Raw genomic sequence first — 23990 nt, 5'->3', positions numbered from 1 at the left:
ATTAATTACAGAGAGGGTTGCCAATCGGAAGAAAAGCCGGAACGCGCGGTCCGGACGCGCAAACGCGCTAATAATAATTATCGACCAATAGGATTCTGCGGGGAAAGAAGGCGACAGTGTTAGATCGAGTCTCCGATCGTTTCTGTTTCGCTTTCTTCACTTTATTTCCGTCGGTGACAACGAATAATTTATGTACAGGGTGTTCGGTGACTACCACCCGAAAGGGGGTGATTCTACATGGGAAAATAAATCGAAAATGTGGAATCAAATTTCTTTGTTTTCGGGAAAATCGTCAAACGATTCTTATTCAATAGATTTTCTTCGAGACAAAACTTCAGATGGAGAAATGTTATTCCATAGTTTCAACTAATCTTTTAGAATCACCCCCTTTGTTATTGTCGTACAGCTAATTCGTGTGACTTTGTGTAACGAAGTATAATGCAAAATTGATCTACAGATTATTTTGTTGGAAGGGTAGCTGCGAAAGGAAAAAGTTTATGAATTATTATATGCTTCTACCATTAATTCTACAGTGTTATTATACAATTAATAACACGGTTTCAATTATAATGTCAAGAGTAAAATAAGAGTAAGATCTTTTCTGTGTGCTACAATTTTTATAACTCATGTTTATTCGATGCCTTTTCTTCTTCTTTATTACATTCCTAATTTTGATAACTCCTTCCTTTTCAAAAGTTGAATCAAAGTGTTCCGTTTTTTTTTTTAAATTTTACTGAATGCATTACTGCAAATCATGAAAATTGTTTGCAATGTACGACGGTAAAACGCATTTATTATAATTGTGAATGGATATTTGTACATTTCAGTAATTATTGCTAATTGAGAGTGGTGCGACAGCCGACGTGGGCGTTTCTCGAGGGTCCATCTCATTGGTACAACTGCGCGTTTGCGCCGTGCTAATTACTCATTAATCCTTTCTCGAGGAGCGCATGCTCAATGAGGAAGCTGAAACACACCTAGACTGATGGAAGGAATGCATCTCGTTCCTTTTCTCAACGACCGCTTGACATGCACGGTAAATCTAATTATTCCGTCAACATTTTACTTGCCGGTGATCATTTTTCAAAATTAAAGGTTAACAATCGAGGACTGCTTAGTCAGCTTCACAATTGCGACAGCAGTTTCATTCGTCAACCTACATGTTCTCTTGAGCAACATAGTCGAATAATTTTTCCTTTAAATAACAAATAATTTCTTCGATAGTTATCCAAAAAATCTTCACCTACGACAGGCAAAGTGTTAAAATGAATTACAATAACATGAACAGCGAAGCTCAGAAAGTTGCTCGTTCAGTAGCAATCTCTGTATCTTATATTTTATCTCACGATAAACGCTATTTAATCCTTTACTATTCCTCACGCAATGATAAGAAATATCCGACATATATTCCACAGAGGTTTTCTTGTAACTTCCTATTTTAAAATAAAAAATCAGGACTTCTTCCTTCAATCAATTGACAATTTCTTAACAAATTCTTTCGATAGAGATACCAATTTGTAAACCAACGAGTTACCTCGAGTAGCCTAATAATTTATTTTAGAATTGTTGCTCAAAAGAAAATTAATTCAATCTAGAAGTAGACTTCAGTATTTGCAGGAAGTAGAACCGGTAAGTCATGACCAGACGCATCACTCGATACCTATCAAAAATAGCGCGCGTGTTCAGAGGCGTGAAACAAAAAAAAAATGTCATTCCCAAAATCTTTAAATCTTTAAAATTAAAAATTAAAAATCCCACAATTTTTAAGGTGCGACAGTCTTTTATCGAGACATTACGACACTGATTCCGAGTCCGATTACCCTGTAAATAAGAGCACACCGATTCATTCAAGATTCCTACGAAATCATCTACTCGGCACCTTTCGAATCTCTGCAATAGACGAACCTGTGATCGCCCCGCATTACAACTTGATTACCGTCCCGAAGAGAATAGCGTATTAATCATCGGCACTCCGAGCTCCGCGGACGCGTTTCTCGAAGCTAGTTCCGACGTCGGGGAAAACTAGAGGAGAGACCGTGTAGAGGCGAGAAACGGGACAGAGAACAAGGAAATTCGAAGGGAGGCAGAGAGATCCCAGGAGAAGGAAACGAAAGTATAGGGAAAGACTCACGTTTAAGGATCCCCGTTTAAGGATCCCTCCCCATCCTTTCCGCGAGGCACCCTTACCCCCGCTGGCCATCCCCCTCCAAAGAAAACGAGCGAAATAACAGGCACTTGTGCTTGCCACCCACGCATCCCTCTTCCCCTCCTACCTCCCTCCATCCTTCGCTCCGGTCCGGAGGAGAGCATTTGCAAACTCCAACGTGTACAATAATAATTACTGTTCGCAGATACTCCTATCCACCCTTTCTCTCCGTTCTCCTGCTACCACCACCAGGACGAATGGCGTGGCCTCCCCTCCAGACATCGCGGACAGGGTGGTCCTGGTCCACGCCTACCCAGCATCCCTAGCTCGGAGCAACCTCGCTTCCCCTCTCCCCTTCTCTCTCTCTCTCTCTCTCTCTCTCTCGCTCTCTGTCCCTCTCCCTTTCTCGCGCGCATCCCCTCGAAGGATCTCTCGCGGTCGCGCTCTCGTACTCTCTGTACACTAAAGCCGAGGGAACGACGCTTCGAGGAAAGAAAAGCCGGCTAACGAGAAGCCGACGCATCGGCAGGGGGGAATGCTAAATAGATGTTAGCTGCGTTCCTTTCTGTCTCCTCCACTTCCGCTCCTCTCTCTTCTCTTCCTAAGGACACCATTGTTCCCATCTTTCTTTGCCTCTCCTTCGTCCCTCCGTCTCCCGCTCCCTTTCTCTCTCTCTCTCTCTCTCTCTCTCTCTCCCCACCTCTCCGGCAACCCCCACCCAAGCCAGAATCTCGCGTACTCTCTTGAAGTAAGCTTGCCCCCCACCGGGGGACGTATAAACATACGACGCTCGACGGAAACAACCGAACGAATCCGAGAATTCTCTATATCGTCTCGCTACAAAACGAACGCTATCGCCGAGCTCGCGCACGCTGTGTCAGCCGTGGCGCTCCTTTTCCTTCCTCTGCACGCGTACTCCCTTTTTCCCTCTTTTCTTTTTTTTTTTTTTTTTCGTCGTCCTTTTCTCTCCGACTGGAGTACGAGTACGTGGGCCTAAAGCGTCGATTGTATAATCACGGCAATGAAAAGAAACGGACGCGACGATATCGATGCGAGAGAGAGACACCCCCACCCCTTTCGCGCAGTCCGCGGAATTTTGAAAACCGGAGAAAGTGGTATTGAGCGCTCGCTCCACGTGCTCGATGCTTCGGACCGTGGGTCATGTTTGGCGATAGAACCACGGGATTCGTAATTTTGACCGGTTCCGAACTTTTAGATCGTAGAGATAAATTTATACGCAGCCATGTGTGCAGAAACAAGTCGGACAGAAGGGACAACATTTTTTTGTTTGTCACCGCGTTTACGAGATAAAAGAATTTGGAAATCGGACGAGTTCGCCTGCTCTGGTATTTGCGGGAAGTAGAATCGGTAGGTCATGCACAGACTCTTCAGCCGATTCCGATAGCCCGCGCATTCGCTGAATATTCAAACTCGATTCGATCGAAAACAAGTCCTCGTAGGAACGAATTTTATTTTACATTGTCGACTTATTTTTGTATGCTTTTTTGTATATCTGTATATAAATTATTCGTTGTCACCGATGGAAATAAAGTTGAGAAAATGTGATGAGAATGCAGGAGAATCGTGTAGGTACTGTAAGAAATATTAGTAACATTGGATGAGCTACTTTGTGGATAAAACGTGTAGAACACGTCTTGATTCTGTCAATAAAAATCAGGTACATTTCGTGAAAGGGGGATCTACAAAGCAATAACGATCGCACAAATAAACGATATTCAGTGAAATAATACGATTTATTAATTTATTAGCGTTTCCATTCGTCGAACAGATTTTTTCCGAATAACTTGGAAATAATGTTCTCACATTTGAGTGACGGAAGCTTATAGATCATATTTAAAAAATGTCACGTCCGTCGTTTCGATCGACTCGATAGTACCGGCGGTAATTTGAAGGATTGTCCGAATAATTAAAGGAAACAATGAAGAAGGGGATTGTAACGAGTTCGAAAATCAATCTCAGGGACCCGGAGCTTCGAAACGTCTCCCGAGAAGGGGAAAAGGGGATGACGCGAGGAAAAAGGAAGAGAAAGGTCAGGATACCACGTAGCTCGTTCAAAGCGACAAACGAAGGTAAAGATGACTGGATAGATTCTTTAAGCGTTGCTCCAATCAGATCCCATGTCACTCGGTTCATTAATCCATTCAGGGTGTACTCTGAAATGTCCCACTCTGAAATGTTGTATCACAGAGTTAAACTCGTCCGAATGTAACGACGTGAATATGTAATGGCGTGTACGGGATACGAAGAATTCCGAGCGTGACGAGATTCAATCAAATCATAATTGTGCCGGCGTCGATGCACCTTTTAAAACAGTTTAATGCTGAATCAAAGTTTGCATCCGTAAATACACGCTCGTTACCGCTGTAATTATCGTATAAACAACCAAATGCGCGCTATCTGGTACACGGGACGACGAAAGATGATGAAAATTCTTTTTATTTCGCGACTATGGTGACTTTCGCGTATCTATGACTGTGTCGCCCGTTAAAAAAAAAATAAATGTACAGAGTTTTGCAGTAATCAAAAGTTTTATGTGCACACCGACGATGAGATTGTAACTACCTGCGTCGGTTTCGCGCGCGACCGATACCAAGGAGTAATCCAGCAGAGAGCAACGCGGTTGAAACGAGGATTTGCAAACAATAGGCCCGAAGCGAGCTGGATTCTTTAGATGGCGGCTTGATACGCATCGAATTTACATATTATTGCTATTATTAGGTAAACGGTCCTTCGAGCGCCTCTTTAACACTACGTGCTCGCCCTTCCAGGTATTTTACGAGCAACTGCGAGAGGTCCCCGCCGATAAAAGCCAAGTCTATAGCTAACCCAACCACCGTCGTACACTTTGGCCAGTATCGCAAAAAGGTGGGCAAAAATCAAATTTTCTGGCCCCCTTCGAACTATGAAATTTCGGTTACGTCTCTTTAAAAGGCCAGACCATCTGTACAGCTAGCCCAACAACCGCGTCGCACACCAAAATCGCGAAAAAGGTGGACAAATTTTGCGATACCCTTCAAGTTCTATGACATGTTGGTTACAGACCGTATTATGGCAAGCATAAATATTGGTGCATGTCAGCCGAAACTTATCGACGAAGCTTTGTCTGAAACTACCCTTGTAGAGGGTAGTTTCTCATTCCAGCAAATACATAACAACCCTGAAACCAGATCTGGGCGAATTTGATTTGAAAATAATTATTCGAATATATAGTTATTCGAAAGTAAAAATAATATTGATTTATCCGGACCAATAGCAATTTCAAATAGTCTATTATTTCGATATTTCTATGTTCCAAGTTCGTCAAGAGAAATAATCCTGAAAATCATATGCAACAACACTGCGTTCCCAACATCAGGATCACTCATCTAATTTCTACGGTTGCGGGCAAACGATTTAATTATTTGCATCGCTACAACACGATGTAAATGATATCTCGCTTTCAAATTTGCAAACAATTTGATAAATTGGGATAAGCAAAAAGTCAGTAGATATTTTTCTTTTCCTGCGATATTCGAGTCGTACGATCTACCTGTGCGGGGAAGCAATTTTTAATCGTTTGAAAAATCCTGGTCCCCAAAGGGTTGAAGCAGGATTATGCGCGGGAACCGAAGCTCGAAAAACCGGCAACGCTGGAGCGACGGCGCAACCGAGCTCTCTAGACCGCGTGACGCCAGTATCGAAATTGAAGACGCGGCTTCGGAAGGTACGGGGCCCCCGACGAAGTCGAGGAAAACAAAATGAAGAAAAAAAGAAAGAAAAAGGAAGAAGAGGCGGGGGGGCCAAAGAGGGATTGGTATCGCTCGATAAAACAGGGCGACGTTGGAAGCACCGATGGGCCCGGAACGATTCCGAGGGAGAAACACTGGATCGGTTGGGAGGAGGGAGGGAACGAGTACGTACATACAATGGGGCCCGAAGAAGAGAAGCCGAGAGCAAAAGCGGTGAATTAATTGTCGCTCGCGCCGCCGACGAAGCCGCTACGATCCGCAAGCCAGATTTGTGAGCTGCACGCGTGTATATCGTATGTGTATCTCCCCCGTTCAACTCCTCCCTTTCTTCCTCCTCCTCCTCCTCCTCCTCCTCCTTCTCCTCCTCTTTCATTTTCTCTTTCGCACTGTTCCCCTCACGATATACCCTTTATTCTTTTCCCTCTTTGTCTTGCGCGACGACGACCAAAAAAATCGCAAAAGACCACCACAATGCTGATAGAAACTGACACCGAGAGCGAGCTTAGAGGACCCATAGACAGAGTAGCAGGTCTAAGACAAACAGCCACGCAGAAACCGCGGGTGACGGACGCAGAAAAAGTACCAAAAAAAATAGGGTATTGTTTAGTGTTACTTCTATCCGCGACTTCGTCCTACGAATCCGATATTTCGGCCGTTTAATGCGAAAATGGTGCAGGTCGAAAGCAGGTTAATCATCGGACAATGCAAAAGTTCTACAAAGCACAATTTTGTCTTGTGCCACCTTAAAATTATGTTAAAAATATTTTATCTAATAACGACTGAACCCTCGTTATGCGGTGTTGAACCAAACACACAAATATTACCACTTTTGCAACAAACGACTCGGCTAGATCAGCTAACATCAGACTAGTGAATAGTCAAAAAAAGAAATAAGATTTGCAAATCTAGAGTGATGATGTTATGCATTTAAATATGAGTAGGGAAAATTTGAAGCAGTAAAAAGTTGAGAGGAATTTAAAATTGTTAAAGGAGATTTCTATTGGGCTCCTACCAGCCCACTAATAAAATAAAAGTAACGTTTAGTGATCGAATCGAAACGGCGCTGTATCGCAAAACACATTATCAGGTGGTATCAAGAAAGAGGAGCAGATAAGCTATAAGTTGTTACGAAATATTCAGCAACCGGGCCACTTCCTCTTTTTCTATTCATCCCTTCCTCCGTCGGATTTTGCTCCTTTTTTTGTTTCTTTCGGCGTCTCCCTCCTTTCCCTGTTCTTCTTCTCCTGCTCCTCCTCCATGTTCTTTTTTATTTTTATTGATTATTCAATGGAAACCAGGAGGTGCTCGTTAATTGATGGCACCGGCCATGGTCGAGCGCAGAAAAGGATAGAGAGAAAATCGAGGTAGGTCCCCGGAGAAGGGTCCACAAGACCACCATCGCCTTATTTATAACGCTGGGGGTAACCGAATTTACGATCAAAATCCCGCGTTTCGCGGCATTGATGGATCGCCGCGGCCATGCGCCGCTTTTGCGGCGGCGCTGGTATTTTCAAATGAACCCACCCCTTTTTCCTCGCGAGACCCGCCATCGCCATCGGCCTTCAGGAAGACTTCCTCTCCGAGCGCCGCACCGTCATAGAATTCTATCGGAGCTAAACCCGCGTGCTTGTCGCTCGATCCCGTATACAGCTGTCTTTCATCCTCCGTGGAACTTTCGGCGGCTCGCACAATCAGATGTAGAAATATCGGTTACCGTTACCATTCGATTCGTGCCGCCGCTTCACGTTCAACCTTGGCTTTCGGCGATTCAATAAATTAATAAGCGCTTGGGGATTAGACCGCAGTAACGCACCTAAGAACAACAATAAACAATTCTTTCAGTCCAGAAAAATCATCCAACATGAAATCGAATTGAACCACCGTTTGCAACGTATCTTAAGGTTCCTAGAAAGATTTTTTTCGTATTTTTACGATCCAAAATGGCGGCGCTACCGCTTACGGTACCTAACACTCAGACTACGAAGAACTCCTGGACTATACCAGGACTTTTCTAAAGTAAATATAATTTAAAACTAAACAATCGAAATGTTCCAAGGAACTTTCGGTATAAAATATTATTTAATTTAAAATAGAATGATCATAATGTGTACGAGAGTTCTTCGCTAAGCTTGCACAAATGCTACGTGAAAAAATAAATAGTATTTTTGATCATGTGTATCTTTAGTCGCACGAAGTTTCATAATAAAGCCGGTCTGAAACTGTCGATATACGTGTAGAAGACTATTTATGTGCGAGAGACAATAATAAAAGTACGGATACAACAAACACACCACTGGACATAGATATAAAGGCGACTATGAATTCTTGAATTGTGATTGGGTTTTGTCCAAAATTGTGGTACAAGCGACCGCGTGGTGATTCCACATGAAGAAACAGGTCGAAAAGGAGGAAAAACATTTTTTCGTTTGGCGCTCCGTGTTTGTGTAAGTCGAGTTTGAAAACTCAGCGAACGCGTGTGCTATTAGATAAGAATCGTCTGACGCGTCTGGTCATGACCTACTTGTTCTACTTACTGCAAGTACTAGAGCTCGTTCATAGATACTCGTTTATCAAACAGGAAAACCGATCGAACCAATCTTTCTTTTCGACTTGTTTTCTGCCCGAACAAACCTGATTGCGGGTTTCATTCGGACCATTTCATTATCATGATTTACCGAAAACTCGATTTATAATGATAAATGATTTTCGTAGATTGTTGGGCCGTGGTTCCATGCACGTGTTCTCCTGCGAACAATTTCAAAAGCTGATGGCCGCAAGCGGTTTCTCTGGACCATGGGATTCCTCGATAGATTTAGGCGCGGGCGATGGTGCCACAACCGCACATGTTGCACACCTGTTCGACAAAGTTTATGCTACAGACATATCAGCGCCAATGAGGTGGACCTTGACGAAACGGAAATTTACGTGAGTAGATATCTAGACGAGAAGACTGTTTACTGTAATACGAACTATGATGAATCAATTTACGATAAAATAAATGACGATCTGTACACATGTGTAAGATACGTATATATGTGCATATCTTGCATAATTTCAGTATATTCGCATATTTTCTACGTATTTTTGGCACGTTGTTTGCGTATTTCTATAGATTTTAATTGCCTTAAAATTCACAATTACTGTGCTCATGTTAATTATACTTATTTTTTAAGCATAATGTATATTACAAAAGAGATATATAACATATATATTAACTGATTTTAATGAAAAAAATGTAATATCTACTTTTTAATATTCGTTATGCTTTAAAAATAAGAATATTTAATATAGGAAGAGTAATTGGTACCCCCACAGTAATTGGGTCCCTTACCCTAGTCAGCAGCATTCCGTTGTCTTGGAGATATGAATTCAAAATGCATGTTTGCGTTATCTTTCTTTTGCAGGGTGCTCGACGTAGAAAAATGGCACGAAACGGGCCCGTTCAACGTGATACTCTGCCTAAATCTGTTGGACCGTTGTGACCGGCCAAACACGCTGCTGAGACGTCTGAAAACGTCTCTAGCTCCTGGTGGTCGTTTAGTGGTGGCTCTCGTCCTCCCGTTCACTCCGTACGTGGAGGTCGGAGAAAGGGGTGATCACAAGCCGTCGGAATACTTACCGGTGAAAGGGAACGGTTTAGAGGGTCAAATCGCCAGCTTGGTCGACAGGGTGTTCGCCCCGCTCGGTTTGAGGTGTCTCGCATGGAGCAAACTGCCCTACCTTTGCGAAGGAGATCTCGGTCAGGCGTACTACTTTTTGGACGACGTGATTTTTGTTTTGGAGGCGCAGCCGGTTAGTACGCGATCCGGTGGATAGCTATAATTCTTCTTTTTTTCTTTGCCCCATCTCCTAATCGTTCGAAGACCTGACACGTCAAAAGGTTTTAGGACACCTGGCGATACTCGGCTTCCGAATGGACGGACACCGGCGCTTGGATACCGCAAGGCGAGGAGACGGTTGAACAGGCGGGTCATGATCGGTAATGTGACGCACAGGCAAGTCACACTTGTAAAAACTTTTAATGATTGCTGTCATGTATGAGAATTATGCGAGAATACAGAAGAGAGCAATACTGGCAAGCGACAACGAGCTTAATTTGCAGATACAGCGGTTAGCGTTTGGTGTATCATATCATTTAAACTGCTCATTCGTAAGCGACGAATGAACAACAACGGTGCACAATTTTACAACCATCTTACTGTCGAATGTCGGTGCAGAAAACATGTACACATGGTCTTGTGGCGTAAATACGACGCGAGAGCAATAAACCTCGGAAACATATTCTGAACTTGTGATCTACGTATACGATCTTACATGTCGCGTGCTTAGCTTTAGTTTTTACCTCACTTCAGACTTGGCTTTGTACCTTTGTCAGACTTAGTTTCCGTGCTCCCTCATCTTCCTTTCACATTTACAGAATATTCCGTTTAACTTGACCAACTGATATACCTCCGTGGCGCCCGATGACTCACCGGAAAAAAAACACCCCCGGGGAAAGATATAGCAGGTTTTACCCTCATCGAACGCGTACCATTCGAGACATCGCGAGATTGTAAGTATTTCGTTAACCCTTTAGCTGTGACAGAGCTTGCTGCCTTAGCCACATCGATCTACCGATAGCTCAGCCGCTGAACGCACGAAATTCGCGTGTGCTGGCAGTACCGCCGTTGTCTGCTGCTTGATAGTCAGCTATGTTTATTACCGAATAGTCTATTAAAACATTAGCATTTGTTATTGCGTAAATAGTTTTCTAAAAAATCAAACGATGAAAGTTTCGCCCACGATAATCGTCAAGAAAAACGTCTTAACCCTCGGGCAGCTTTAATGGCCGTTCTAATGACTCCATAGGCGGCAGCGATATTTAGTACCATTCGGACTCGTACTCGATCCTTTTAGATACAGTTTAGAACAGTGGTCTTCAAACTGTGCTTCGCGGAAGGTTCTGCGAGTCAAATTTTAAACGGATTCACTCGCGAAGCTACAACTCCGAAATAGTCAATTTATAATCATATTTTTCTTTTATTTCTTTTACGAGTACGATGTACAGAAATAGACTGGATGCCGAATATGAAATGCGCTTACAGACATCACTAGAGCCTGATATTTTATATAAAAAAAATGCTAGCACATCTCAGTCATTAAACTTACGTGCGTAGCAAGAATGAATAAATTAGTAATCAATACTATTCAACTTGTATTGAAATTGTTCAATAAAAGAAAAATATAATGAAATAATGATCTTCTTTTCGTCCTCCACAGAAGCTGTTTGTCATCTTAAAGGTCGCGTGAATCGACAAAGTTTGAAAACCACTGGTTTAGAACATACTTCGTCGAGATGCGCTGATCTAATCTACATCTCTCTGTTAGGCCTGTCGTAAATAAACATACCGTTTATTATGAAAGTGGTCTAAGTCTTCGTTTTAAGATATTTACCCAAATATAATAAATATTATAATATTATTATATATAATCTTTTTACCCAAATTTTACTGACCTTTGCTAAAAGTATTCACAGAATTCATGTAAAATATAATTTGTTCGTATCTTCACTCTTTCTAGAAAATAACTACCCTTTATGATATATAGCCACAATAACTCCTACTCCTACTACTTCAAGGTTACAATATAGGAGACATTCCTAGGTCTGCTCCCGCAGACTATGAATGCATTTTAGGCGTCTTCTTTTGAAAAATATACTATAGCAAAAGGCGTTTCCTTTCAAGAAAAAAGGAAGAAGTGTAACATGGTAAGGAACAATGATGACTGTGTCATGCTAAATGAAGACAATGACTTATCCAAGTTATTCTTGTCGAGCTGTTGTCAGGTATATATTTTCTCGCTATTCTGCAGAGATAATACCACATGATTACAACATAAATCAGTACAACGCAAAATAAATGATAAATCTTTTGAAATTTATAGCTTAGACCAGTTCCATCATCACCGATATAAACGACGACTTAAATTAGCCACCAGAAGCTGAAAAGTTAGGTCAAAATGAGCCCAAGAATTGTCACGTGAGAATCGCAACGTATAACTTATTGTCGTCGTGATCTTAAAAAATATTTAAACACTACGAACCTAGGACGGTCAAAAGATTCGAGGGGAATCGCTAAGGGTTGCATGTGGTAGCTAAAGGGTTGAATAGAGTGACAAATTTTCATTGTCAATATGTATTGTTGCATGTAAAAAGAGAACTCAAGGTTTGTCTTTTGTCAAATCGAGCATGCACGAGAGAACTAGAAACTATTGCGCTTCGATGATTTTCAGCAACCTTACAATCTCGAGAAATGTTTCTCTTTTTCCCCCAAGGTCAAACAATATCATTGTTAGACATTTTCTGAATGTCGCACAAAGTAAACGAGATATCTCATTTAGTCAAACGAAAGGAAACCGTTTGTGTGTAGCGACCCAGTAGGCAATTTGCTATGAATTTACCACCAAAATTTGTCTACAAATTCCGATCCATCTGTTTCCGAATTAGGCTCGGTATTTGAGTGCAAAGTTTGCAGCCAAAATTATAGAGGCCAGGTCGGTCACACTAAGAGCAAACCTAACCTTGTTCTGAGAGTAAACCGTCTTGTAGGAGAGAAAATAGAATTAAATTATTGAAAATATATGAAACTTAAAATTATATAAGTTAGAAGTTTAAATAAAATTCTATTTTCCCTCCTACAGCACGGTTTACTCCGATTTTTACCGATATGTACTCGTGGAGCAAGGACTTGGTGCGACCGATCTGCCCTCTATAACTAAGCCAAGGATTGGCCTCGATTTGGCATGGAATTTGCCTGCAAACTTTGTCCTCAAATTTCGATCCATCTATTTCCGCATTTGGCTTCGAATTTGTCGACAAATTTTGGTGCCAAACCCATAGAAAATAAAGACCAAATTCTGCTTCAACCAAATGGATAAGCCTTTTGCTCGCAAAATGTGATACAAACATTGCGAAAAAATTTGCTCGAAACAGTATTTGGCTAACTGGGGACTTAGTCATAGATATGCTTAATTACATCGATATTTCGACGGCGGGGCAAACGTTAGTACATTTGCGTTAGTTTTATATAGCTACTAGATGAAATAAGTCTGTTTAGTTGCTGTAAATACACTTTGGTGTACAACTGGTAATTGTGAAATTACTAGACGATATTGCTGTAGCCTTACCTTAGGATATAGTAAATAACAAAAATACGGAGCGCACAGGACTCAAATTTCCCTGACGTTCAAACGGTGCGCCGGGTATAAATTATTATAGAAAACTCCACATGCGAGAAAACGAGACGAGTTAATGCATAAGATACCTGTGTAGTTTTCGTTCGCAGATACCAAGCATAATTCATCCTCTATGTATAAAATTAATTAATGCACTTTGCCCAAGTCGAACGAACATCACGCTTTGGAATCATATCCAAATATAAATTTCACTTAATTTTAACACGCAATTTGTTTTTTTTTTTATTGACTTGTATCGATACCGGAATTTCTTTTTCTTAATGTTCCACATACAGAACTGGCTACAAACTACTCGTAACGTTAAATCGCTAACTTGTAATTCGTTAGTATATCCTTCGATCAGTTATAATTTATTTTTTCAAACACAACCTTTTATGTTACTCATAAATAAATTTTGTCATTTATTTTCTTTTCTTTTTTTTTTTTTCTTTTTTGAATTTATTTAAAGCAAAACATTAAAATAAACAGCGAATCTTAAAAGTTAAATGCGTTGGGACTGAAGTCTTCGAGCCTTGCCTCTAATTTCGTGCAACGTAGAATATTAATTAAATACTTTCTATTTATAAAAATAAAGATCGTAAGCTTCGTTTCGATCACCCGCGCAGTCAATTTCTCGAATTGAGTATATCTTCCCAAAATACGCTTACTCTATGAATGAGAAAATGCATGTATATATACAAAATACCTTTCCAAAACAGAAAGAAGAATAATGCAAAATAGATTTTGCTTGATAGTGATATGTACACAGGTATGAATGAAAATACTATGAAAATCTGAATCCTGTTAACAATTCGTCGACGTAATTGTTGCTGATGTATCAAATAAATATACATGAGCTTATAACAAATACATTTACACAAAACGTTCAAGAAGGATTTCAAACGGGGGAGGCATACATCACTCACTGAATCGAATGAAAAATTGTCTAACAGCAGAGAAATTTTTGCAGTAACAGCTTCAACTGCTTTCAGTCGTGATATGGTTGAATCAGCTTATAAAGAGCAAGACGTACATCATCTATAAATGTCCGGTGTTGAATTTAATGATTTTGTATTTGAGGTCTAATTGTCGCATTTAAATTCGCGTTAGGTGAAAAAGCCTCGTTGATTATCAATCTTTTCTAACTTGATTATTAATCTATCAGTCACAATAAAATTGTAATTATTGTACGCACTATATACTATTCGCAAGAATTATTGGCTGCGACAAAATTGGTTTCTCTACTTCTGATTTCTTCGTGATTCAGTGAGTATATAGCCAACCGTTTAAATCGCAGTTTCTCTTTTTTTGTTTTTGATCTACATCCTGTAGACAGAGAGTTTAACACAAACACCCACGCACACATTCGCACATGTCCATATAAAAGTTTGCTATTTTATAGCCGAAACTTTACACTCTTCGAACCCGTGTATAAACGGGATTCGTGCATTCGTCCGCTTTTACACACTCGGTACGCGAATTTATTGTTTATATTCAAAAACATACAGTCCGTAACTTGATAGTATCGAGCAGGAAGGAAACATTTCACCGTCGCAGATATGCGCATAACAATTGAATTTAAAACGATTTCTTTTAATTTTACAACCGAAATAAAATGCATTTTATCAAAAGGCGTCAATGAGATAACACATAATAATCTTTTTTTCTTTTTCTTTTATCACGCACTCGCGGTTCCCAGAGGTAATCTCGTTTTTCTTTTCTTTAAGTAATATTAGCACGCGAAGAGAAAATTTTGAGCATCAGTTCAAGTCACACTGTAAAGATTCCCCTAGTAATGTAATTTGTTCACGCAAGTATTTTTTAACATATACGTGAAAACAAATTGGTTTTTTTTTTATTGACACGCACCCCATATGTTGCTATTTCTGCCTATGGAACTTATTCATTATTACAAATCTCAACATGTTTCGTCTTTTTTTTTAGCGAATAATATTACACGTAACAACAGTATAAACGTTCCACCTATTTTTATAAATAAATAATAATTCGTTTAATAATCAGTTTCAAGGAAAAGTATATACACAAATTCAGTGTTCAACTAGAAAAGTCTATTATGGCTTTTATTATTATACAGAGTGTTAAACGAGAAACGGGCCACCTGAAGAATTGTGGTTTCATTTTATTTTTCTTGTATGCGACACAATAAAATATTTTCCACGATATTGTCTCATCAAAATTTATAAATCCCTCTTTTGCAAATTAAAATCACTTTTGGCAAATGAAATTCCAATCCTCCATCATTGTGTCTACCATTCAAACAATATAATTCTTATTTATATATATTGCTTACTTGCATATTACAAATAACAATTAGCATTATTGCATGGGTTTTGGTCGCACATGAAGTTGCTCAAATAGACAATCTCGATTGAATGCGAACTAAAATTTAGTTCTTAATACACTCGCAATTTTAATACTTTTCTTTTGCGATATGTTGCCCATTTTGAAACCACGTATTAGAAAAATCTCACTTTTTCGTAATACACTCTGTATAACGAAATCATCAGAAAAAGGGATTCAACGCGTAATGTAACAGAAGGTCAAATGATAACAAGAATTATAATCATAAATTTGTACCTTCATATGTGAAGTATCCTCAACCACATGTAATTACCAACGATTTCAAATGTAAACAGATTCAACTATTAAACTTCCTTCAAACTTTCGGTACACGCATAAAGTTCATTTATACAAGGTTTCTCGTAATCAAAGGTACAGATTAAAATGTTTTCGCGAGTAGTTTAGCTTCTTTAAAGTATTTTCATGGAAAATCGTAATCCTCCTTTTCAAGTCAAGGTGTAAGTAGATTACAAAGAACAGCAAGAACAGTTAGAACAGAGATTAGTAGATTATTGAAGGGCTTAAAAGAACATTAATATTTCAAGATTCCAGGAATATTTGTCTCACTGCAGGCTCCGGCAAGGACTTAAAATCGGTATTACGTCAGCAAAGTTATAGGAAGTAAATACCACAAAGTTCTCTTTCCAGAAGATAGCATAGAAAAAAATTGCCTTACTGGCGCGGTAATTCGTGACACCAATAAATACTGTCATCACCTGGGTGGAGCTTGAGATGTGAGGGTAAAGAATGGCAGTTAAATTGTCATACACTAACAGCGTAACGGCACACAATTCAAGCGAGAAGGGGAACGATAATGTTTAGCTTCCTCATTATAACAATGCCTACTGCTAGCGGAGAGGGCAGTAAACCATGTTTGGTCGCGTTTCGAATACGAAGTCAGATCGTCATCGGATTAATGAACGATCTCAAAACGTTGCATTCGATGCTGACGGCCATCAGTGAAGGAGGAACTGAATTTAATGCAGATGAGTTAACAGCTCACATTTGGTCTTTCTGCAATTGATGTTGTTAGCCAGGTGGTCACTGTACTCTGATACAAAGTCATTGTCGACTTTATGGAAGAGCCAAACACCAAGCTGTACAAAATAGGTGAAGGAATGTGCTATTGCGGTATCTGGAACTGGTCAGAAGAAGAATAGAAGAAGCTACCGTGTAACAGCACAAAGAGCGCATCAAATGAATCAATTTCGGGTGGTATTACACTATGCTCAGAGACAGAGCTATGTCTACCGCATGGAAAGAGTACCGTCGCGACAAATACTCGTACATTATAGAACTCAGTTACGAGACACCTTCTATAATCTATAAATAATATTTACGGTATATAAATAATCTTTACAATATATCAATTATTAGAACACAAATGGTGACTTACTAAAACAATATTGTATAATAACAGAATATAAATGCTGTTTAATAACACGTTTAGTTTGCAAATTATTTAATACAAGGCCGATAATTAAAAATTACCAGACCATTATTACTAACCAAGCCCCATAGGCAGATTCCAGAGATTCATGAGAAAAATAATAGCAACAAAATAAAGCTGTTTTGTATCAGAAATAATGGTATGAGTTTCGATTGACTATATATGTATAATTTTGTTCACTACCCACGTTTATCACAGTCCACGCATGACTCATTTTTTTTCTCTTAGTATTTTGAGGTCCTAAACGCCAACAACATTTGAGCAATCCTTCGGGTGATTTAAATATAAAACACCCATGTAACCCATAAACACCACATGACTAGGACATCATAAAGCGCAAAGATAGAACCTGGTCTGACACTTAAAAAGCGAAGACATTGTTTAGTCTAGCTTGCGTTGTTCGCATAACTCTTCTAAACCTCCAGCCTTTCTGCGTAAAAATTATAACTCTTTATTTGATATCTCTAGTCATGTAACGAGGGTATATTTATAATACAAACTATAAGAAATACTTACAAGGGGGGGAGATAAGGTGTACCCGTATGATCTAATCGATGTTTATCTTCACTTTTCCAGCTTGAAACAGGAATTTGCGGGGGTGGCAGAAAACTTCGCAATGATTGCACCAGCTGTATAGTATCAACCAATGCTACAATAGAATAAAGAATGAAATATATAGTTTCACTAATTTCTCTAATACGAACAAAATTGTGAAAATATCCATACATCATGAAACAATACGTCGGTTATAAGCAAAATAAAAAAATAGTACTAATAAATTATATATTTTTTTTTTACTTTTTTGCAAAGCTTCCGATTGTTTTCCATAAGGTTTACACATCGCAGGACGTACACAAGCCTTCATTCGTGCCATATTTTTCATAACCTCTGCAAAAGCCCTAACAATTTTCTCTTGTCCACCTATGAAATAACGTTTAGTTAATATAGATTACAGTTGTATACATTAAGATTTATAAGTGAGCACTGTAATTCATTAACTACCTTCTGAATTTGTAGATGACCGAGAGCCTTTCTCATTTTCCAAAGGCCAAGCTCCATTATGTAAAGCTAACAAATCCTTATTTGCATTTCCTATTCCTTGTAAGTTACCTAAACCAAAAGGGCTGAGATTGTCCAAATTATCCAAATTTGTTCTTAAGAAATCTGTTAATTTATGATCTGTCATTGAAATAGTAGGTACTAAAGATTCATAATGTTGTTTTCCAGTGGTAACTTTTTTTTCTTGCGATACAGGTCGATGTGGAATATTTAATGATGGACGGCTTGGAGGACGTTGAAGATTTATTTGATTTCCAGCACCTCTAATTTCTGACAAATCTGTAGTAGATCCTGCTCCCATATGAGTATTTGGATTAGCACCACTTAAGGTCTACAATACAAAATATAAAATGTCATTAAATTTTTGGATCATAAAGAAAATAATAAGTAATTCTGTATAAATTAATCATAATGCATTTATGCTTACTGCCTGAAAATCTGTATTATGAGGAAAACTACTACGTAAAAGAGAAGCAGTCGTTTCATTATCTTGTATATACGTTGGTGGCATATGTCCCATTTTTTGTGTTAGTTCCAATTGATTTTTATAATAACGACACGCAGGGTTTGGACAATTTTGTACCACTTCTATTATAAAATCTTTTTCCATACCAAAACATTCTCGTCCAATAGTGTACGATTCCATAACAGCTCTAACTGTACCTTCTAATCCCAAATGTAAACCATGTGGACCATTCATGTGCTTTAACATCACAGCATTTGCAAAATGTTCATAGGGTAATATTATCTTTCCATTTTCTCTAAGGACTAGCCTACCCTGAGAGTCCAAAGCTATTCTCGATGCCATCATCCTGTTTAGACATTATAATATACATTATAAAAACATCTTGCATATCCAAGTATGAAATTTTACGAGCAAAAACCAAAATGTATTTCTATACAAATTTTAAATTATGCATCCTTACTGCAAATAAGCACCACTCGGTATCATAGACGCATCCTTGAATTCAGAAAAACATTGAAGAAGTTCAATGCTTGGATTCCAACCTTTATTTTGAAGATATGCTTGTAATAACATGTACATCTTCTCCGTAACATAACCAGCACTACTAGGTGTACCAGGGTAACCAGAACCTCCGCCTGGTGGTCCCATTTCGGTTTGCATACCTTTGGCAACTATATTTTTCATAGTTTCTGCCAAGTCCATTCTATATAAACACAATCATTTAATTTAGGTGTAATACTTGCTTTACTAGGCACACAATAATAATCTTCAAAATCAAGGAAAATAAAATATACAATATAAACAAGAAGAATAAATAAACTGGTAGGTACAAATGTATGACATTTATATGTCAGCATTTACAAAAGTGCATTTGCATTACATTATGGTAATTAAAAGTTAAAAAAATTCTCTAATTTGAGCAATTAACTTCTACAAAAATAATCGGAAAAAAAATTACAATGTACAGTAGCCGTACCGATGCTAATTGACACATGTAATAAAAAGGGATCAGGAAAATACGTGTAGGTTGCCAGGGTAGCAAGCTTGGCAGTTTAAAAGTCCATGCATATTCGATTCCTCCGGCCATTGTTATTTTCGGGATGAAGACGTCTAAAGAAACGATAAAAAAACACTGATACGAGCCACCGCCCCCCTTTAAAAACGGGGGGAATGAAGGTTTTAGACACTCACCCCGCACCAAACACGATTTTCACTCACTTGAAGTGTAACCGGGAACGCTACAGGGTCCGTATATCATCCTAATCGCCGCTACTTGACATACCTTCATTAATGATTCTTCTCACATTTGCAAATAACATAAATCGCGATAATTATTTCCGCAAGGATTATTTACCTTGCTGGCCGCCAGGGGCGCATTGCCTTCACGATTTTTACCGTATCCGTTCTGTTGCGTATGTATGCATTACACCTACGACACTTCAGCGCTTACGCGACGCTACTTTGCGCATTTATCAATACATTTTACTTTTTGCAATTGATATCGCCTGACAGCTTTTCAATGTTTTCTCTCCCAAGCGAAACGAACGCATTACGATATCGATTTGCTGTGACTCGCCTCAATTGAAATATACGCTTTTCCAATAGATTATGCAATTTTCTGACATAAATTGCGTCTACCGCTACTTGGAATTATACTTTTCGATACATAACATTTATATTACTCTTGCACATGTACATGTATATGTGCATCGCGTACACCTGCGCACAACATTTATTTATATGTATAGTTTCAATTGTCAATAAAATATGACTCAAAGGTAAGAAATATATGTATACATCTTTTTAAACTTATATAATTAATATCGACATTATGCGTATTACACGTTAATTAACAGATTTGTTGGACATAAAATTCATGATGTATTATGCATACATATTTCGGAAGAATACAAGAAACAGTTATTTGAACTGGAAATCACAACAATGTACAAACATTAGAAAATAATATTTACATAATATATATATAAATCGAAAATGATCAAACAATTTAAATAAATTGAACGCATTTTCAAACAAGTTGCATGAATACCTTTTATATTAGAACTCTTACATCTGCAACGAAAATACAATGTTATATAGTGTTATTTGATTAACGATGGAAATCTAATGTCAAGCAAGCGAGCTGCAGTCTTTTTACATTCAAGATAAATTATTAATATTTCAAGTTTTTTTTTAATTCTGAACACGACAAGTAATCGTGTAATCTACAATAGTGTTTATAATATAATTAATATATTTGATAATTTTTGTAAACTGCTCTGCAGAACCACGCTATTTTTTGCGTTACTGATTGTTTTACTTGCTTCTGTCATTAAATAGCGATATACTGTCTACTTCGGAAAAAATATTATTGTTAACAAAAATATAATTTTTTATTATTAAGATCATGTCAAGGTTATAAAAGTGAAATGCTAAATTGCCAAACCTTAAATATATCGATGTTCTTAGTATGATATGTTTCGCAATTCTGTGGGAAAAAAGTGGCTCCTGACAATAAAGTATGCAGATGATAACGCGATTTTGAAACATGTTTAATCATAATCTCACCTAATTCTGCAAAAGCAGTGATATTTTTGATTCCAGATACAAGAAATAAATACAACACTCGTGCGTTATCAGTATTGAAAGAATTAATATTATAGAAAATATAAATTACTGTTTAATTACAGTTTGCGTCAGTTAGATCACTAAAATCTATGTACGTATTTACATATACATTATACGTATATGTTTGCAATTGCAACAGTTACAGTCTATACTTACAACGCGTTGCGTATTATGTGTTAATATCTCTTTGCGTATTTATGTTTGCATACACGAATCATTTTGTGAGAAAGAAAATTTAAATTTAAAGTGCTTTTCGACAATGGTACCAATTGTAAACGCAGAGGAAAGAAATATTGCAAACAGCGTAAACATGGCCTCGCAGTACAATCACGGTGTTCAGCGAGTTTTAGCAAAATTAGAAGCGTCTATAAATTCGAAAAATTTTTATGAAGCTCATCAAATGTATAGAACTTTATATTCTAGGTGAGCCAATAATATAATTAGTCAACATCGTCAAAGAATTATTTTAGTGCAATCGTCGATGTGACTGCTTAACCTCTTCTTCCAGATATCTTAGACAGAATAAGCATTCGGAACTTTTGAGATTACTGTTTACAGGATCGAAAATTTTATTAGAGCATGAACAAGTATGTAATACACTTTACTATATTTAATTTTATAACTTTTATTGATATCTTTTTAAAACAATCTCTTTTCGATTAATGTGTCCCCACTCGTTTTCAAGTACTTTTTACAAATTTTTTTCTCGAACAATCTGTATTTAAATTTTATTGTCTATCGTCATCAAACACTCTATACTTCAACCACCTTTTTGTTACAAAAATGACTTAATACTGTCAATTTTTTCAGATCTAGAATATTCTAGATATCATTCAATTAGAGCATGTTTTCCATATTTATATTTATATATACATACATGAATGTTAACACAAAATATAATTTATATATTATAATATATTTTTTGTAGCATATACATTTTATGATAATAAACAAATTAAAGTACATTATTTATTAAATGGAATTATTATTTATTGCAGTATGCTAGTGGAGCAGATTTAGGAATTTTATTTGTAAATGTCTTAAGACAATCGAAAACAAAACCTTCGTCATGGTATTTTGAAAAAATTACATTATTATTTAGTTTAATGAGCCCTTCATCACCTGAAAGAGACACATTTATACAATCTGCCCTACGATGGAGCATAACGGACAAAGAATACAATACAGGTCATCCCGATTTACATCAAAAAATAGCAGTAACATTTTGGAAAGGTAATTCATGGAAAGGAGCAATATCTATAACATTTTGCTATGAGAAATTAATTATACTTTGTTTCAGAAAAAAATTATATAATGGCAAAACAGCATTTCATACATAGCGAAGATGGTTCTGGATGTGCAGAAATGCTGATTGAATATCATGTGCGACGTGGTTACACGAATGAAGTAGATCTTTTTATTGCTCAGGCAGTTTTGCAGTAAGCATATATATTATTAACGTGATTCCTAATCTTTTGGTTGCGTACAATGTCTGTAGATGCTCAACGAGAGCTGCTCTGTCAGTGTGAACTGCGTCTAAAGGTTTCCAACATAAGATACTTGTTTAGACTGAAATTAATTTTGAGATATTTACTTTGCAACAAAAGCTTGACAATCTGCATTAATTAGTCTATCTGGTTTTGACCTGTAATTCTCGTATGCTTCTTGTATATTGTTGCCACGTTTCGTGTTCGGGCATACTACAACCAAAAGGTTAAATGAAATTTTTAGTTATTTAAGAGCTCTAGGAAATCTATGTCTATATAATACTATAATTATTCTCTCCAGATACCTGTGCTTACAAAACAAAGCAACTGCTCAAGAAGTTTTTAATTCTTATACTTCACAACATCCAAAAATAAACAGTGGTCCACCATATCTTCTTCCATTACTGAATTTTTTATTTTTTCTATTGAAAACAATTGATAGGTGAGTTTTAAAAAAATTATTAATTTCTAGATGTTATATCTATATATATATGTATACATATCTAATTACTCTTTTTCAGTGGTAAACTCGCTGTATTCACAGTACTTTGCCAACAATATCAAATATCTCTAAACAGAGATCCATGTTATCGACAGTACTTAGATAAAATAGGGCAATTGTTTTTTAATATTCCATTGCCACGTCCACGCAATCAGGGACTGTTTGGTTCTCTTTTACAATCATTTTTTAATAATGTAGAGGACGAAGATTCAGACGATGAACAGAGAAATACAGCTTCAACTTCACATACAGCACAAGAACTCGACTGATCAAACGTTAGACTTCAATGTGCAATGTGGTGAAAGTAAATAATGAACTTAAATACTTATATACGTATATATAAATATTTATATATATATATATACATATGTATGTAACTATATATTAATGTCGCACATATTTAAAAAAAAACTGCATTACATTATTCTGTCAAATTTTGAAAAGAATTACATTAGAATGAATTTTTTTAAACAACTTGTATAGTTAATTATTTAATCTACAAATATGCGAAATCTTTTACAAGAGGAATTTTTCAAAGTTACGAGTTTAAAATTTTTAGTAGTTTCTAAATACTTAAAAAAGGTCGAGATCTTTTTCTTTCCTTTTTTAAAATCTATTTTGATATTATACTTGAGAAATATATTTAACACAATTAACTTAAAAGTTGAAAAATTTATTAATCAAATGTGCAAGCAAACTTAAACATTGAAAAAAATTCTTGGATTAGTTACAATTCGTATATAACACATATATTTAAAAATGAATGTGTATTTGAGTGTAATTCCTGAGACGGAGATTTATTTTATATATTCTTAAACGTGTGAAAAATAAACGTGACATGCATACTTACAGTTCCAAGACGAGAGTGCTTAATGATATTACTGGTTGCTACATCACTAAATAAGTAAAGTGAATTGTATGGCAATAAGT

At 37.4% G+C, this 23990-nt stretch overlaps 3 protein-coding genes across 11 annotated transcripts in view; 2 read left to right on the top strand and 1 right to left on the bottom strand.

The window, feature by feature from the left end:
* The window catches only part of LOC143356034 (protein-L-histidine N-pros-methyltransferase), a 32222-nt gene extending 22039 nt beyond the window's left edge, over window positions 1–10183 (top strand). Inside the window, exons 3-5 of the mRNA XM_076791380.1 lie at window positions 8608–8820; window positions 9300–9687; window positions 9783–10183. Coding sequence (XP_076647495.1) covers window positions 8608–8820; window positions 9300–9687; window positions 9783–9878 — 697 coding nt within the window. The 3' untranslated portion in view covers window positions 9879–10183. The remainder of the gene's footprint in view (window positions 1–8607; window positions 8821–9299; window positions 9688–9782) is intronic.
* On the bottom strand, window positions 2872–20218 carry LOC143356033 (uncharacterized). 9 transcript variants are annotated; one of them, XM_076791374.1, is made up of 9 exons: window positions 19798–20218; window positions 19635–19712; window positions 19420–19553; window positions 18904–19146; window positions 18405–18789; window positions 17921–18308; window positions 17717–17839; window positions 17435–17567; window positions 2872–4335 (listed from the first exon to the last, which is right to left on the bottom strand). In XM_076791374.1, exons 4-9 carry the CDS (start codon window positions 19143–19145, stop codon window positions 4260–4262), a joined length of 1347 nt encoding a protein of 448 aa, XP_076647489.1. In that variant the 5' UTR covers window position 19146; window positions 19420–19553; window positions 19635–19712; window positions 19798–20218; the 3' UTR covers window positions 2872–4259. The 9 variants fall into 9 exon arrangements, with proteins under 9 accessions (XP_076647489.1, XP_076647491.1, XP_076647485.1 ...); XM_076791376.1 differs by having other exon boundaries at window positions 19662–19712; XM_076791370.1 differs by having other exon boundaries at window positions 19635–20218.
* Window positions 20219–20743: 525 nt separating this feature from the next.
* Window positions 20744–23918, top strand: LOC143356035 (Golgi to ER traffic protein 4 homolog). Its single transcript, XM_076791381.1, has 6 exons — window positions 20744–21494; window positions 21580–21658; window positions 22070–22304; window positions 22372–22510; window positions 22860–23000; window positions 23080–23918. Exons 1-6 carry the CDS (start codon window positions 21331–21333, stop codon window positions 23327–23329), a joined length of 1008 nt encoding a protein of 335 aa, XP_076647496.1. The 5' UTR covers window positions 20744–21330; the 3' UTR covers window positions 23330–23918.
* The last annotated feature ends 72 nt before the right edge of the window (window positions 23919–23990 follow it).

This window comes from Halictus rubicundus, chromosome 8 (assembly GCF_050948215.1).
Source record: "Halictus rubicundus isolate RS-2024b chromosome 8, iyHalRubi1_principal, whole genome shotgun sequence".
Lineage (NCBI taxonomy): Eukaryota > Metazoa > Arthropoda > Insecta > Hymenoptera > Halictidae > Halictus > Halictus rubicundus.
The sequence above is the reverse complement of the archived record's forward strand: the minus strand, read 5'-3'. Positions and strand labels throughout refer to the sequence as shown.